The sequence below is a fragment of the Saccoglossus kowalevskii genome, chromosome 1, assembly GCF_978046115.1.
Source record: "Saccoglossus kowalevskii chromosome 1, keSacKowa6.1, whole genome shotgun sequence".
Taxonomy (NCBI): Eukaryota; Metazoa; Hemichordata; class Enteropneusta; family Harrimaniidae; genus Saccoglossus; species Saccoglossus kowalevskii.
Genome location: NC_140641.1, coordinates 28110957 through 28125991, shown reverse-complemented (window position 1 = coordinate 28125991; position 15035 = coordinate 28110957). Strand labels below are relative to the sequence as shown.

Below are 15035 nucleotides of genomic sequence, written 5' to 3'. Positions count from 1 at the left end.
TAGTACTTGAGATATCAGTGGAAAAGCCAAAAATTGATTAATCATTATGCAAATTAGGTGATTAATATTGCACAGATTTTTACCCAAAACTAATCAAATCTGCGCATTAGTTTGGAGCATCTGTGTGCCAAGTTTCATCAAAATCCAATGAGTGGTTCTTTAGATATCAGTGGAACAGTCATGAAACAGCCAAAAACCAGCTAATTATCATGCAAATTAGGTAATTAATATGCATGGATTTTTACCCAAACCTAATCAAATCTGCGCATTGGTCCAGAGCATCTATGCACCAAGTTTCATCAAAAACTGATGTATGGTTCTTGAGATATCAGTGGAACAGACGGACACTCATACACATACACACACACATACACACATAAAGACAAACTAACTGCAAAGACTCCTTTTTTGTGCTTCGCACACGGGAGTCAAAAACATGATCAACTTGTATTGACAGTGTGATCAATGAAAAAAAATCTGCCATTTTGTTGTTGTTTACACATCCCATAATAAACATTACTGTGGAATACTTAGTACTTTATTTTCGCTGGAATTAATTTTAACTGAAAGAGCTTCTTGGGCGTTTCGTATGGAATTTATTTTCACTGATTTTTGATGAGTTTAATGTGAAATATAGAAAAAAAAGTATATTCGCTGGATTTTATTTTCACGGAATCATTTCCTCAGCGAAAATAGCGAAAATAAATTCCAAGCAAAAATAAAGTATTCTACAGTATGCTAATTCAGCACACAGGAAATCGTAAGTTATCATAGGGTTAGGTTTAAGGTTATACAGAGGGTTAAAGTTGTGGGGTTAGAGTATACCAGGTCTGCTAACCCCCACCCCATCTTTTAAATAGGGGAAGGCAATAAAAAAACTAAACTAAAACAACTTCTCCACATTAAAAAAATTCCATAAAATTTTGCAGAAAAATGGCATATAAATAAAATGCTATCATGCCTTTCTTCTCTTCCCCAGAACAATCAAAATATTACAATCTTGTTCAGAAATATCTTGTAAAATTTGTCACAACTATCCATTGTTAAATAAGCCAAACAAACTGTTTGTCTACTTACCCATCACTCGGTAGTAACTTCCACTCTTTTGCCCAGGCCATCCATTTATCATTCTGGTGGACATTGTTGAACAAAAATGGCGACAATACATAAATTAAAATGACATGTTCGTGTTCTTGTCGCTTGAAGGGATATGCCATGACGTCTTGAAACCACATTTTAGAACTTCCAGAATTGGTGGTGGCTAATTTTCTTTTGTTCACTTCCATGTCACTGTCCTGTATGAAGGAATTATTGAACAGAATCTCATGAAGAATTGCTACAAGAAACTATCACACTAATAAAATTAATGGTTATGTCAGATGTCAACAGACAGAAACAGAAAATGACACAAGACACCACGGTTACTAAAAAAGACGGTTAGGAAATGAACCATGTTCTTTTCATTGGATGCATGTTGCGGGCAAACATTTGAAACAAAAGACATACTAATCTGTGATAAATCATTAACATAAAATGTAGACAGGAAATCACGCAAATATGACGTAATTTTTCCCAGAGTTCATTACAATCAACAACTGCACGCCATTTGATTGTGTCTCTGTCGATACTTTCAGTAATACTAAAGTGTAAGTTGTTCCAGTGAATCTTGACAAAACCTGTCGCTCGGTTTAAACTCAATACAAATTTGTCTGTCTTGTATGGCATTTTTGTTTCTAAAGAACAAGATCGGCAGAAAACTGAAATAAAATCAAAGAAAGCTTAGAAAGAACTCCCGTGTGCTGAGAGTATTGAAGACACATTAAAAATTAATTAAAAATTACCTGTACATGAGATATTGATAGAAAAGCTGAAAACTAATTATGTACATCAGGTAACTAATATGAACAGAACAGAACAAAAAAATTACGAATTATTATGCTAATTAGAGAATTAATATGAACAAATTTTAATACAGGTTTAATGTGTAATATTAAACCATGTTTATGACTCAAATCTCATGCTCTCTCGCGTGATATTTACATAGATCTCGCACTTTCTCGCGTGGCTCAACATCACAATCAGTTTGTTTCTGGCGCCATATTGGAAGTAGCCTGAAAGTGTTACGGAGCTTCTGCCATTCTCGTTTTATTCACTCGCATCTTCAATTTCCGCAACTGAAGTAGTAATTCATCGTGAAATGGACAGCCACAGTATGGTTACACGCCGTAGAGGCAGAAAGCGACGTGAAGTCACAGATACGGCGAGCGAAGTTGGTAGCAATCCCGTATGCCGGACGCAAAACTCGACGAACAACAACTTTGGATCCCGAAAACCCTGTTAATTGGACTACACCAGTGTTACGCGAAAAGTTGCGGCAACTTGGAATGAAACTGCCACCGAGCATGAATAGAAAAAGTTTAATCCAAGTCTATGAACTGAACCGAGTAGACGATGATCGTGTTGAAACCGCGGCTACTACCACAGTCGGCACAGCTAACAATAATACCCCGCCCCTACTGTCACCACCGAGTGGGGAGTCATCTGGCAATAATAATACGGATCGTGACGGCAATAATATGGCTACTATTCGCCGAGAAATTGAGGACTTGCGACAAACTGTTTTACATCTTACTGAAACTTTTTGCGGACGAGACTCTAACAATATGGCGTCGTCGCATTCTCTTGGACCCATATCGCACACCAACCAACCAGCCACCGCTCAAGTTTTATCCTTATATGGGAATGACAATAGCAATACTAACGAACGAAGGAAGTTTGGTGTTGCATCACATGACTTGCCAAAGATAGTTTCTGTGTCACCAGCATTGAAAAAGAATATCTTGGAAGGTAAATTCATTAACTTAGCAGCGTTGTTAATCCCCGATCATGAAATTAACGAAAGTCGTTCTATTATGGACTTAGCGGGTAATGAGATTAAAATTAAGGGCAATCCTGATGCACGCTTAAACAAAGCATTGACTTTGAACGAATTTTTAGTTGCCTTTGGAAGATATAAAGCTATCATGTGGGAGGTATATCCTGGCAGACGTGAAGAGTTGGACCTCTACGAATCAGACATCATTGATATTGCTAACAGCTTTGGGGGTACACTATTTTATGACTACCATGTCCAATTTACAACTAAGGCAGCAGCATACCTCCAACAGAAAAATGTCAAGGTTGACTGGTCAGTTAGAGACAATGACATTTTTATCAGAGTTACTGCAGGCCGTAAAGCAGCAACATGTGCTATTTGCAGTAGTACTCTGCATTCTTATGATTTTTGCCCACGCAGGCAATTTGTATCACAACGGGGTCGTGATATGCAGCAACAGTCCAATACCAATGACATCAGAGGGAGACTCAGGTTATTCTTTAATGGAAAAGAAATATGCAATAATTTCAATACCGATAAAGGATGTCTCAGAGCGGTTTGTCCGTTGCTACATTTGTGCTCAACATGTAAAGGGAATCATCCAGTATGGAAATGTACTAAGTCTCCAGCACCTAACAAGTCTCAAGATTCAAAGTGACTCTCACATCAAGCTAGCACACCAATTAACATTGACTTTTTAGAAACAGCTTTAGCTGCACACCCTGATAAAATTTTTGTTTCTGAATTATGTACAGGCCTTAGAGAGGGTTTTCTTACAGGCATTGACGCTGTCCCAACATCTGTTTTTGAGTGTCCTAATAATTTGACTGCCAGACAGAATCCCTCAGTAATTAGCAAGCTTATTCAAGCTGAAATTGACAAGGGTTACCTTATTGGCCCTTTCAGTTCCCCCCCTTTTGATGTTTATCGCATTAGCCCATTGGGGTTAGCAGTGGGTAAATATTCAGGCAAGAAAAGGCTAATAGTGGACTTGTCTTCCCCTCATGATAAGCCACATGTGCCTAGCCTCAATGAGCTTATTAACAAAGATAAATACTCGTTATCTTATTCTACAGAGGATGACGCAATCAAAGAGTTAAAGTGTGTTGGTAATACTGCCCACATGTGCAAATTTGACATCACCGATGCTTTTAAAATCATTCCTTTGCATCCATCCATTTGGAAACTGCATGGTGTTAAATGGCAGGGTAACTACTATTTCTTCGTTAGACTGGTTTTTGGCAGCAGATCCAGTCCAAAAATTTTTGATATGCTGTCCACAGCGATCTGTTGGATTGCGCAGTTTAAATATGGTATTAGGTATATTCTGCATTTATTAGATGACTTCCTAACTATAGATGTTCATGCAGAAAGTGCTATGCGTTCCATGGCAGTTATGACTATGATTTTTAATTTACTTAGGATACCCTTGGCTAAGCATAAAACCCTAGGCCCAGCCCAGGAACTTGAATATCTTGGTATTTTGCTTAGTTCTAAAGACATGACTGCTTTCTTACCTGCTGATAAAAAAGCACGAATATTGACCAAGTTTGCTGAGGTTACATCTAAGAATACAGTTACAAAGCGACAATTGTTATCATTATTGGGGCACCTTAATTTTGCAATGAGAGTAATCATACCAGGGAGATCATTTCTTTCACATTTATTACAGTTAGCAGCATCGGTTTCTAAATTACATCACCATATTTCTCTCAATTTAGATTGTCGCAGGGAATTGGCTATGTGGGAACATTTCTTAGCAGCTTGGAATGGAGCCCATTTCTTTCTACACAGTACAGTGACACTTGCCTCAGACATTGATATCTTTACAGATGCTTCATCCACTGTGGGCTTTGGGGGATATTTTAAAGGGAGCTGGTTCTGTGATAAGTGGCCAGTTGAGTTAGATTCACAACATAATAATGAATTATCCATGGCTTTGCTTGAGCTGTATCCCATTGTAGTGGCAGCAATGTTTTGGGGTACACAGTGGTCACAGCACAGAATCAGTTTCAATTGTGACAATCTTGCAACAGTGCATATTATTAGAAAGGGAAGAGCTTCCAGTCACTGTTGCATAATTAATAAGCTGATGAGACGGCTAACTTTATTGGCTATGCAATATAACTTTGTCTTCTTAGCCCACCATCTCCCAGGTGCTCACAATAGTATTGCAGACTCACTATCTCGCTTTCAATTTCAGAGATTTCGCCTCTTGGCACCAGCAGCACAACAGCACAAGACTCCGTGCCCATCGTTTTACAGAATAACCCAAATTTAGATGAGCAATTCAACCATTTATGGAGTTTCGCAATAACAAGTAAAACAAGGCAGGCGTACAATTGTGGTCATGCACAGTTTATCAGATTTTTAACCATGAATAATGTTCCTGTTTCCAGTCCTTTTCTGCCATCAATTTCTGAAAATTTACTTTTACTTTTTATCACTTATTGTTATGAACACTTGCATTTGAGTGCTGCTACTATTGAGTTGTATTTATCTGGTATCAGATTTAAATATATTGAGGCAGGGCTTCCTAACCCTTTAAGGTCATTTCATGGCGGCCCTTTAGATAGATTAAAGTTGCTAATTAAAAGTATTAAGCGTGTGCAAGGAAAACCAAGTAGAGCGAGACTTCCATTAACAGCTAACATTGTGGCACAATTGATCAAAGCTTTAAAGAAAGGAGTTTTCACCCCCTACACAGATGTTTTATTAGAAGCAGTCATTTTAGTAGCTTTTTTTGGATTTCTCAGGTGTGGGGAGTTTGCTATAGACACAACTCAATTTGATCACCAGGTGCATTTATGTGTAGAGGATGTAAAATTCAAGGATACAAGTCAGGTCTACTTAACTTTGAAAAAGACCAAGACTGATCCGTTCCGAAGGAGAACTACACTCACTCTCTGTAGTATGATAGCCTCTGCCCAGTTAAGGCTTTACAGGTTTATATCAACTTACGACGTCACAGGAATCCTTTGGTTAAACCATGCGATCCCCTATTTATTTTTAGAGATGGCCTACCATTGTCACGCTCGCGTTTCTTACATTACCTTCGCTCCCTTCTTAACATTATTGGAGTCGATGCCAGGAAATATTCTGGTCATTCCTTTCGAATTGGGGCTGCCACCACAGCAGCACAGGTTGGTGTTCAAGACCACTTAATTAAATCTTTGGGACGCTGGTCATCTGACAGTTACAATCGTTATATTCATGTTTCTGACAAGTCCTTATTTGCAGCCCAGTCAGCATTAGTTAACAAAGTTTAATACATTGTAATTCACCGAGTTTCTAGTTATGTTTACATTTTCATGTTTTCCTACCATCCTTTATATCTTGGGGGTTATTCTGCAATTGAAACAATTGCATCATTTCGGGGACTTCGCTTATGGGATTAGCTCATATTCCCCCAAGATCATTCATATTTTCTTAGGTATATTTTGCGTGGGTTTTATTATTAGTGTTAATTTTATTATTGTAATTACTAATACCTCATTAACGACTTCACAGGCAGCCCTCGCTGCGTCAATGTCTAAACTCAGTAGTTGCAGCCCCCGCTGCCTCTACCCATAACCTCTTAACTTCATGCAGCCCCCGCTGCATAACCACGGTGTAGCCGCAGCACTCGCTGCCTATACTTTACAGTTGCAGTCATGCTGCAATCTGCCATTCCATACTAACATCATGCAGCTATGCTGCACCAACCAACATGTTTTCAGTCTTATTCTAGTTTGTATTTTAGTTTAGAAACTGTAAGCCAGCTAGTTTACACCTGCTTTGTTCTACATTTTGGGGGCGGCACCAGGGACCATCTTATCAGTCTGTTATGCATTGTCTCACTTTTGTGTACGATGGTCTTGTGGTGTGCCCCCCTATTTGCCAAATAAATTATTGGTTCATGTACATGCTCTTGTGTTTGTGTCATAAATACAGGTTTAATGTGTAATATTAAACCATGTTTATGACTCAAATCTCATGCTCTCTCGCGTGATATTTACATAGATCTCGCACTTTCTCGCGTGGCTCAACATCACAATCAGTTTGTTTCTGGCGCCATATTGGAAGTAGCCTGAAAGTGTTACGGAGCTTCTGCCATTCTCGTTTTATTCACCCGCCACCATCCCCATTCTCCCCCATTAGGCTGGCATTAACACCAATTCGGGGGACTGGGGACTTCGCTTATGGGATTAGCTCATATTCCCCCAAGATCATTCATATTTTCTTAGGTATATTTTGCGTGGGTTTTATTATTAGTGTTAATTTTATTATTGTAATTACTAATACCTCATTAACGACTTCACAGGCAGCCCTCGCTGCGTCAATGTCTAAACTCAGTAGTTGCAGCCCCCGCTGCCTCTACCCATAACCTCTTAACTTCATGCAGCCCCCGCTGCATAACCACGGTGTAGCCGCAGCACTCGCTGCCTATACTTTACAGTTGCAGTCATGCTGCAATCTGCCATTCCATACTAACATCATGCAGCTATGCTGCACCAACCAACATGTTTTCAGTCTTATTCTAGTTTGTATTTTAGTTTAGAAACTGTAAGCCAGCTAGTTTACACCTGCTTTGTTCTACATTTTGGGGGCGGCACCAGGGACCATCTTATCAGTCTGTTATGCATTGTCTCACTTTTGTGTACGATGGTCTTGTGGTGTGCCCCCCTATTTGCCAAATAAATTATTGGTTCATGTACATGCTCTTGTGTTTGTGTCATAAACCCAAAATTAATCAGGCCTGTCTATTGTCCTAGAGCATTTATGTACCAAATTTTATTCAAATGTGATGATCAGTAATTGAGATATCAGTGTTAATTAATTATGTTAATTAGGTGATTAATAGGCATAAATATTTACCAAAAACTAATTGGGTTTCTGCATAGTTCTCTTTAAAAGTTTCATTAAAATCCAATTTGTGGTTCTTTATATATCAGTGGAACATTATGCAAATTAGGTAATTAATATCCAATTAAAACTAATTAGGTCTCTGCATAATCCTAGAAGATCTATGTAGCAAGTCTCATTGAAATATGATGATTACTACTTGATATTTCAAAAGCTGAAAATTAATTAATTATGCAAATTAGATAATTAATATGTAATCATATTACCCTAAAAACTATCAGGTTTGTGCAGTGTCCTATGACATCTATGTACCAAGTGTCATTGAAATGTGATGATTACTACTTGAAATATCGAAAGCTGAAAATTAACTAATTATGCAAATTAGCTAATTAATATATACTGATATTAGCCTAAAACTATCAGGTATGTGCAGTGTCCTATGATGTCTATGTACCAAATTTCATTGAAATGTGATGATTACTACTTGAAATATCAGAAGCTGAAAATTAATTAATTATGCTAATTAGGTAATTAATATGTACTCGTATTACCCTAAAAACTATCAGGTCTGTGCAGTGTCCTATGACATCTATGTACCAAGTTTCATTGAAATGTGACAATTACTACTTGAAATATCAAAAGCTGAAAATTAATTAATTATGCTAATTAGGTAATTCATATCTACTGATATTACCCCAAAAACTTTCAGGTTTGTGCAGTGTCCTATGACATCTATGTTACCAAGTTTTATTGAAATGTGATGATTAGTACTTGAGATATCAGTGGAAAAGCTGAAAATTGATTAATCATTATGCAAATTAGGTAATTAATATTGTACAGATTTTTACCCAAAACTAATCAAATCTGCGCATTAGTTTGGAGCATCTGTGTGCCAAGTTTCATCAAAATCCAATGAGTGGTTCTTTAGATATCAGTGGAACAGTCATGAAACAGCTAAAAATCAGCTAATTATCATGCAAATTAGGTAATTAATATGCATGAATTTTTACCAAAACCTAATCAAATCTGCACATTGGTCCACAGCATCTATGCACCAAGTTTCATCAAAAACTGATGTATGGTTCTTGAGATATCAGTGGAACAGACGGACACACATACACACACACACACACACACACATACTTGTATTGCAATATGTTCCGAGGACTTCATTGGATTAACTTTTAATATAGTTGAATTAACTTTTAATATAGTTGCGATATGAACTCGATTAAAACGCGTTCCTATATAGGGTTGCGTTTTAATTGGAGTTTAATTAAACTCAATTACAATGCAATACAATGGAGAATTGCATTTTAATTAAGTTTAATTAAACAAGAGTTGAATATCCGGTGACTGAACATAGAAATGTTTGCGAAGCTTAGGTTTAGTATCGGGGTAAGGTATGGTACAATTATATTAATATTAATATAACGTGAACCATACCTTCCCCCGATACTAAACCTAAGCTACGCAAAACGTATTAATAATCGAATTAACTATTAATATAAATTATGTTTTCCGAGGACTATGAAAAAGGTCCTCGGAAGGTGTGTATGTCCTCGGAAGTAGGTATATATCTGTATTTTTGTCCTCGCAACATATAGCAATCCACACACACACACACACACACACACACACACACACACACACACACACACACACACACACACACACACACACACACACACACACACACATACAGACACACTAACTGCAAAGACTCCCTTTTTGTGCTTCGCACACGGGAGTCAAAAACCAACAAAACATGATCAGAAAAAAAGACGTCAAAGAAACTATACAAGTGTTTATATTTCAGCCATGCGAAAGTTTTAATGAGGAGCCATGATACCACATACATTTTCTTGGAAATAAACAAAATATGCGATAAGATAACTGAAATGACCCGCCCATGCTCTACAAAATGCATGTAAGCAGACCAAATATGCAACAACAGGCAATGAAATTAAGAACGGTTAAAAAGGGTTCGAAAAATTGATTTGGCGAAGAGACTGCTAGAAAGTTGTACCGACAGTTCAATATGTTCAAAAATTGTAGCGTGGACTAAAACCGCATGTAACGGCATGCTAAATATTGCAACATGAAAAATTTACCAAAAAACTGAAACAAGGACAGACAAGAACAGTTAAACAGGCATTTTATGAAACTGGCGGAAAATGTTGAATACATTTTCAATGATTTCTACGGCGTCTACAAAAAAAGTGTTACGACTTTAAACAAAATGGCGGATACAGTGATGCGAAAGCAAAACGATAAAATTTACTCTAATAAGCCCCCAAATCGCACACAACCTTCATAAATACGCACAGTAGTATACTAAAAATTCATTTGGTAGTATTTTTTATAATATAATGTATTTTAAAATAGTGACTTAGGGATTAGAATTTTCGTCACTTTTTCTTCCGGGACCCAAGCTTGCTTTCATGACAACAGTGAAAACGATAAATGACGATTCTCGATTTTGAATGTTATCACAGTCACAAAGAGTACTCATCCGAAATGTACATGTAGTTCTTCGTAGAGCTTGTGCACTAAACGAGGATATTTTATCGAAAACGAGCTTAAAATTTCAAATTCGCGGAACATCAAGTGATCGACACAAAAATGAAACAAAAAGGTGGGCCTTGAAATCTCAAGCAATAGAGGGCAGGGCGTAGACAGCGCGACACGCATCCTTGAGGGATTAGGCAGATTCACACCTTTTAACAATAGCGTTTCCTAACCGTCTTTTTTAGTAACCGTGAAGACACCAAAAAACAGGCATTTTGCTATGCTCAGTCCCAATTGTGTACATAAAGGGACACTTCAAGTTAAGTCTAATCTAACAACAAATTTACTTTCTGGATTAAAATTACAATGGATAACAAAAGATAGATTAACTTTGTAAATAACATAAACAATAGTGTCCTATGATTCTTTGGTGCAATCCCTGGGCTTGGAAGGTTCCCCTTTAATGTTAAAGACCATAAGCATATGGAATTATGTTGTTTGTTATAAAATGTGTCAACAGCAGAGCACAAATTATTAGTATAAAGGTTCCTATTCATAATCATTGTGAATCATAAAATAACCAAAGCACAAAATCTATTTGAGTTTAATTTCAAAGCTACCGTAAAAACTCAATCAATTCGGCCATGTAAAAATAAATATTTTTCGGGGTGGGCCAATTGATTGAATAAATATAGAAAATATGTTTCCGAAGTGGTCGATTTGTTTGAATAATTTTTCAACGTTTTAAAACTGGGTTCGAAGTGTGTATCACCGGTAACTGAATAAATATATCGTTTTCCCGAGATTAGAGTAAAGGTGTAGTACTAGTCTGAGACTTGACCCAATTTTAAAACGAACTACGAGCGCGTTCAAGAAATCTGACGCAACCAGGCCACCTGCTGTTTTGTTGCCGTGGAGACGACAGTTTTATGTCACGCTCCCCGTAAATGTAAACAAACATGGTAACGTGAAAAACTCACTGGAATAGAGTAGAATAGAATTATGCTTTATTGCTAATTGCTGTACTATTTTTTTGAAATTATCTACAATTAAACTATACATACAATACAATAATATATTTTAAATAAACTACAATAAATAACACTGAAAAACATAATACGAGACGACACACTGATATTTTGTTACGGTATCTCTTTTTGGAGGATGTGGTGGCGGGGCGGGGCGGGTGGTGTTGTCCGGTACATAGAAGCAGGTACAGCTGGGACCTCGGCAGTTGCCTTAGTAAAAAATGAATCGATTCGAGACATGGCTAGCGAGCGACAAAATAAGTACTAATAGCTTGTGGGAAAACTAAAAGTGAGTGTCTTTCCCCAGAGAAATCGCCACTTTTATAGCATGATACTCTGACTAGCCACAACATTATCGCATATTCTTTTGAAATTACCGTAAAGGATGTACATCAGTCAGTACTCAGTCTGACGTACAATGTCGAAATGATAGGCCCAGGATTCACACCTCACGTCGTCTCGTCTGCCACTTTACCGTAACCACGCACCGCTACTGAAACCGCTTCTATGAGAGCGCAGTCTTCACTTCACGGTCATGTTTTTTTACCCACAGTTAAAACAAAACAAAAAATCCACCCGACTTTTAAACGAACAACGTTGCAAGAGGAAGTTTAGAACATAACTGGGACGACTGTGTCAAAACAATCCAGCCGGTGATTTTATTTGGGTCAACCAAAAAAAAAGAAGATATTTTGACGTGCTGCGTGACTGTGTAAACAAAACTACGTCCAATAATAATGACGCTTTCACGTAACACATTTGCGACTTTGTATGACTTGCTTGAAATTCCAAAGACGAGAGTCAAGTGTCGGCCTGAATTTTGTTGTCCCTAAACCATGGAGCTTCGTTTCGTCAGTGATTGCTAGCAATGACTTCAAGTATTTGTTCGTTGTCGATATTTTTGCCGTCGTGATGAGAATTTTCTTAGAGATTATTTACAACTGATGTACTGGGTAATTTGTAATGACAATCAACAGAGTATATTTCACCATGGACGTACTAGAGATTTCACACATCTTTTGTACAACCACGGTTGACACCATGACTGCACATCTGGCGGATATCCCGACTGCTTATACCATGGATGTAAATGCTTATACATGTACATTGTATTTACGTGATAGATGTGTGAAAATATACCTTTGTTGAGAGAGTGACGTAAAAATCGGCCGGGGTCATCACCGGGCGAACTAATTGAATACAAACAATAGACTGACTGGACAGATGGCCGAACTAAACGGATACATTTTAAAACAAGTCATTGTCAATGACACGTCCCCGTTCCGTTCATATTTGAGTGACATATACATTCAAAGCAAATCATGACCGAAATGCACCTGCATATGTACAACACATTATGCTAAATCTGAACAAAATCCATCCATGCATGACTGAGATCCGGTTCTGGAATTGTGAAAATACGTGATTTTGATGCATTTTCGGCCTTAAAATGGCCATCATTCCGCTATTGTTAAGCAGATCATGAAACAAATGCACATATCTATTTGTGACATGATGTACCATGTGTGTGTGAAGTTTGAACTTGATCAATCCAGACATGTCTTGGATACGGATCCAGAACTGAATTCTTTAACAAAATGGCTGCCAGTCGGCCATTTCGAACTTGATCCCAAAAAAAAAAAGACATGCATCAAGGTCCTATTATGTTTAATGTATGTACCAAATTTGAACAAAATCCATCCATGCATAACTGAGATACGGGTCCGGAATGGTGACAATGTGCGATTTCAATGAATTTTCGGCCTTAAAGCGGCCCCCATTTGGCTATCGTTAATGAGATCATGAAACAAATGCACATACATACTTGTGACATGATGTACCTTGTGTGTGTGAAGTTTGAACTTGATTAATCCAGACATGTCTCGGATACGGATCCAGAACTGAATTCTTTAAAACAAAATGGCCGCCAGTCGGCTATTTCGAACTTGATCCGAAAAAAAAAATAACGTGCTTCAAGGTCCTATTATGTTTAATGTATGTATCAAATTTGAATGAAATCCGTCCATGCATAACTGAGATCCGGGTCCGGAATGGTGAAAATGTGCGATTTCAATGCATTTTCGGCCTTCAAGCGGCCGCCATTTGGCTATCGTTAATGAGATCATGAAACAAATGCACATACATATTTGTAACATGATGTACCTTGTGTGTGTGAAGTTTGAACTCGATCAATCCAAGCATGTCTCAGATACGGATCCAGAACTGAATTCTTTAAAACAAAATGGCCGCCAGTCGGCCATTTCAAACCCGATCCAAAAAAAAAAATGACGTGCATCAAGGTCCTATTATGTTTAATGTATGTACCAAATTTGAACAAAATCCGTCCATGCATAACTGAGATCCGGGTCCGGAATTTTGAAAATGTGCGATTTTGATGCATTTTCGGCCTTAAAATGGCCGCTATTCGGCTATCGTTAATCGGATCATGAAAAAAATGCATGTGCATATGTCCCATATAATGTGTGATGTATGAGTGAAGTTTGAACTTAATCGGTCCATGCATGTTCGAGATACAGGTGATCACGGACGCACGGACGGACGGACGGACGCACACAGGGCAAAACATAAGTCCCCGTTTTCGGACTGCGTCCGAACGGGGACTAATTAACCATGACGCAAAAAATAGGTGGCCGAACTATTTGAGTGGCCGAATTGATTGAGCTTTTACGGTATATGCATTTATGGATAATTTAGCTCTTAAGTCCAGTGCGTAGTGAACATTTTTCAGGGTACTATATTATAGCTTCACAAATTGCGCATATGCAAAAAGCATATGATGTTGTAGTACTTGAGCAGGGTTCTCCACGAGGGGTTTTTACAGGGCGCCGCGCCCTGTTATCTGAAATTGGCACCCTGTTTAAATTGTCAGCGCCCTGTTATATTTCCTGTGCGCCCTGCATGGTCCCAGACAAAGAATTGTTTACAAAACAGGCCAACACTCATTGTCTTCCGAAGATGATTCATCGTGTTCAGGGTAACTGGTTCATTGTTTTAAGGTGCAACTGTGAAAATTCCGGTTTGTTATCGTAGCATGTCACCGTGAGGTGATAACACCACCAAACAAAAAGTTACAAGTTTTTTCAACACGATTAAAAATGAACATGTGGCCCAGAAAAGTGCATTACCGTACCCATATTTTTACTGCCAGGGTGACGTCAAATATATAAAATCGTTATCGGTAAAACCATTCGTTAAACATAAGGTCAATGGTTAAAACCAAGTTCACGCCGTGACTAGGTAGCGGCAACATCGTCACCGCCGAGTGGAACAAAGGCAGCAACCGGGCAGCTATGCACTTGCATGATGGTAAACGACCAGCACAGCCGACGTACCATCACATTGCTGATCACCAAGAAGTCCACACGAATGCTTGCTTGAACATGTAAATGTTTATATTTAAATGTCACTATTTAAAGTTGAATTTTCTTTAAATCACGATTTAAAAACCCCGGTAAAACGGCCATGCTTTCAACTCGCATCATAAGTGGAGGAAATAAATTTACTTGTGTTCTTTTGGAACAAATATTCTGATTGGTTGTTTTTCGCGTCAATGCGTGGCTTTGGCCAGTCAAAAGCATCGTTACATAGTATCAGGGTGCACACAGTAAAATGAACTGTTTCCGGGTCATAGCTGTTTTCAACGAAGCAGACATCATCAAACTTTCGATTCGAATGAAAATTATTCTTTTAAGTATGTATTTTGTTTTTTTATACCTAATTCTATTATTTTTGATAGTAACTGTTAACTGCAGATC

General features: G+C 38.0%; 1 protein-coding gene across 3 annotated transcripts in view; it reads right to left on the bottom strand.

Annotated features, from left to right (window-relative positions):
- The window catches only part of LOC100366748 (E3 ubiquitin-protein ligase TTC3-like), a 68179-nt gene that overhangs the window by 40712 nt on the left and 12432 nt on the right, over positions 1 to 15035 (bottom strand). For all 3 annotated transcript variants that reach the window (XM_085500320.1, XM_085500325.1, XM_085500328.1), the window contains exon 3: positions 1078 to 1295. In XM_085500320.1, coding sequence (XP_085356446.1) covers positions 1078 to 1295 — 218 coding nt within the window. The remainder of the gene's footprint in view (positions 1 to 1077; positions 1296 to 15035) is intronic.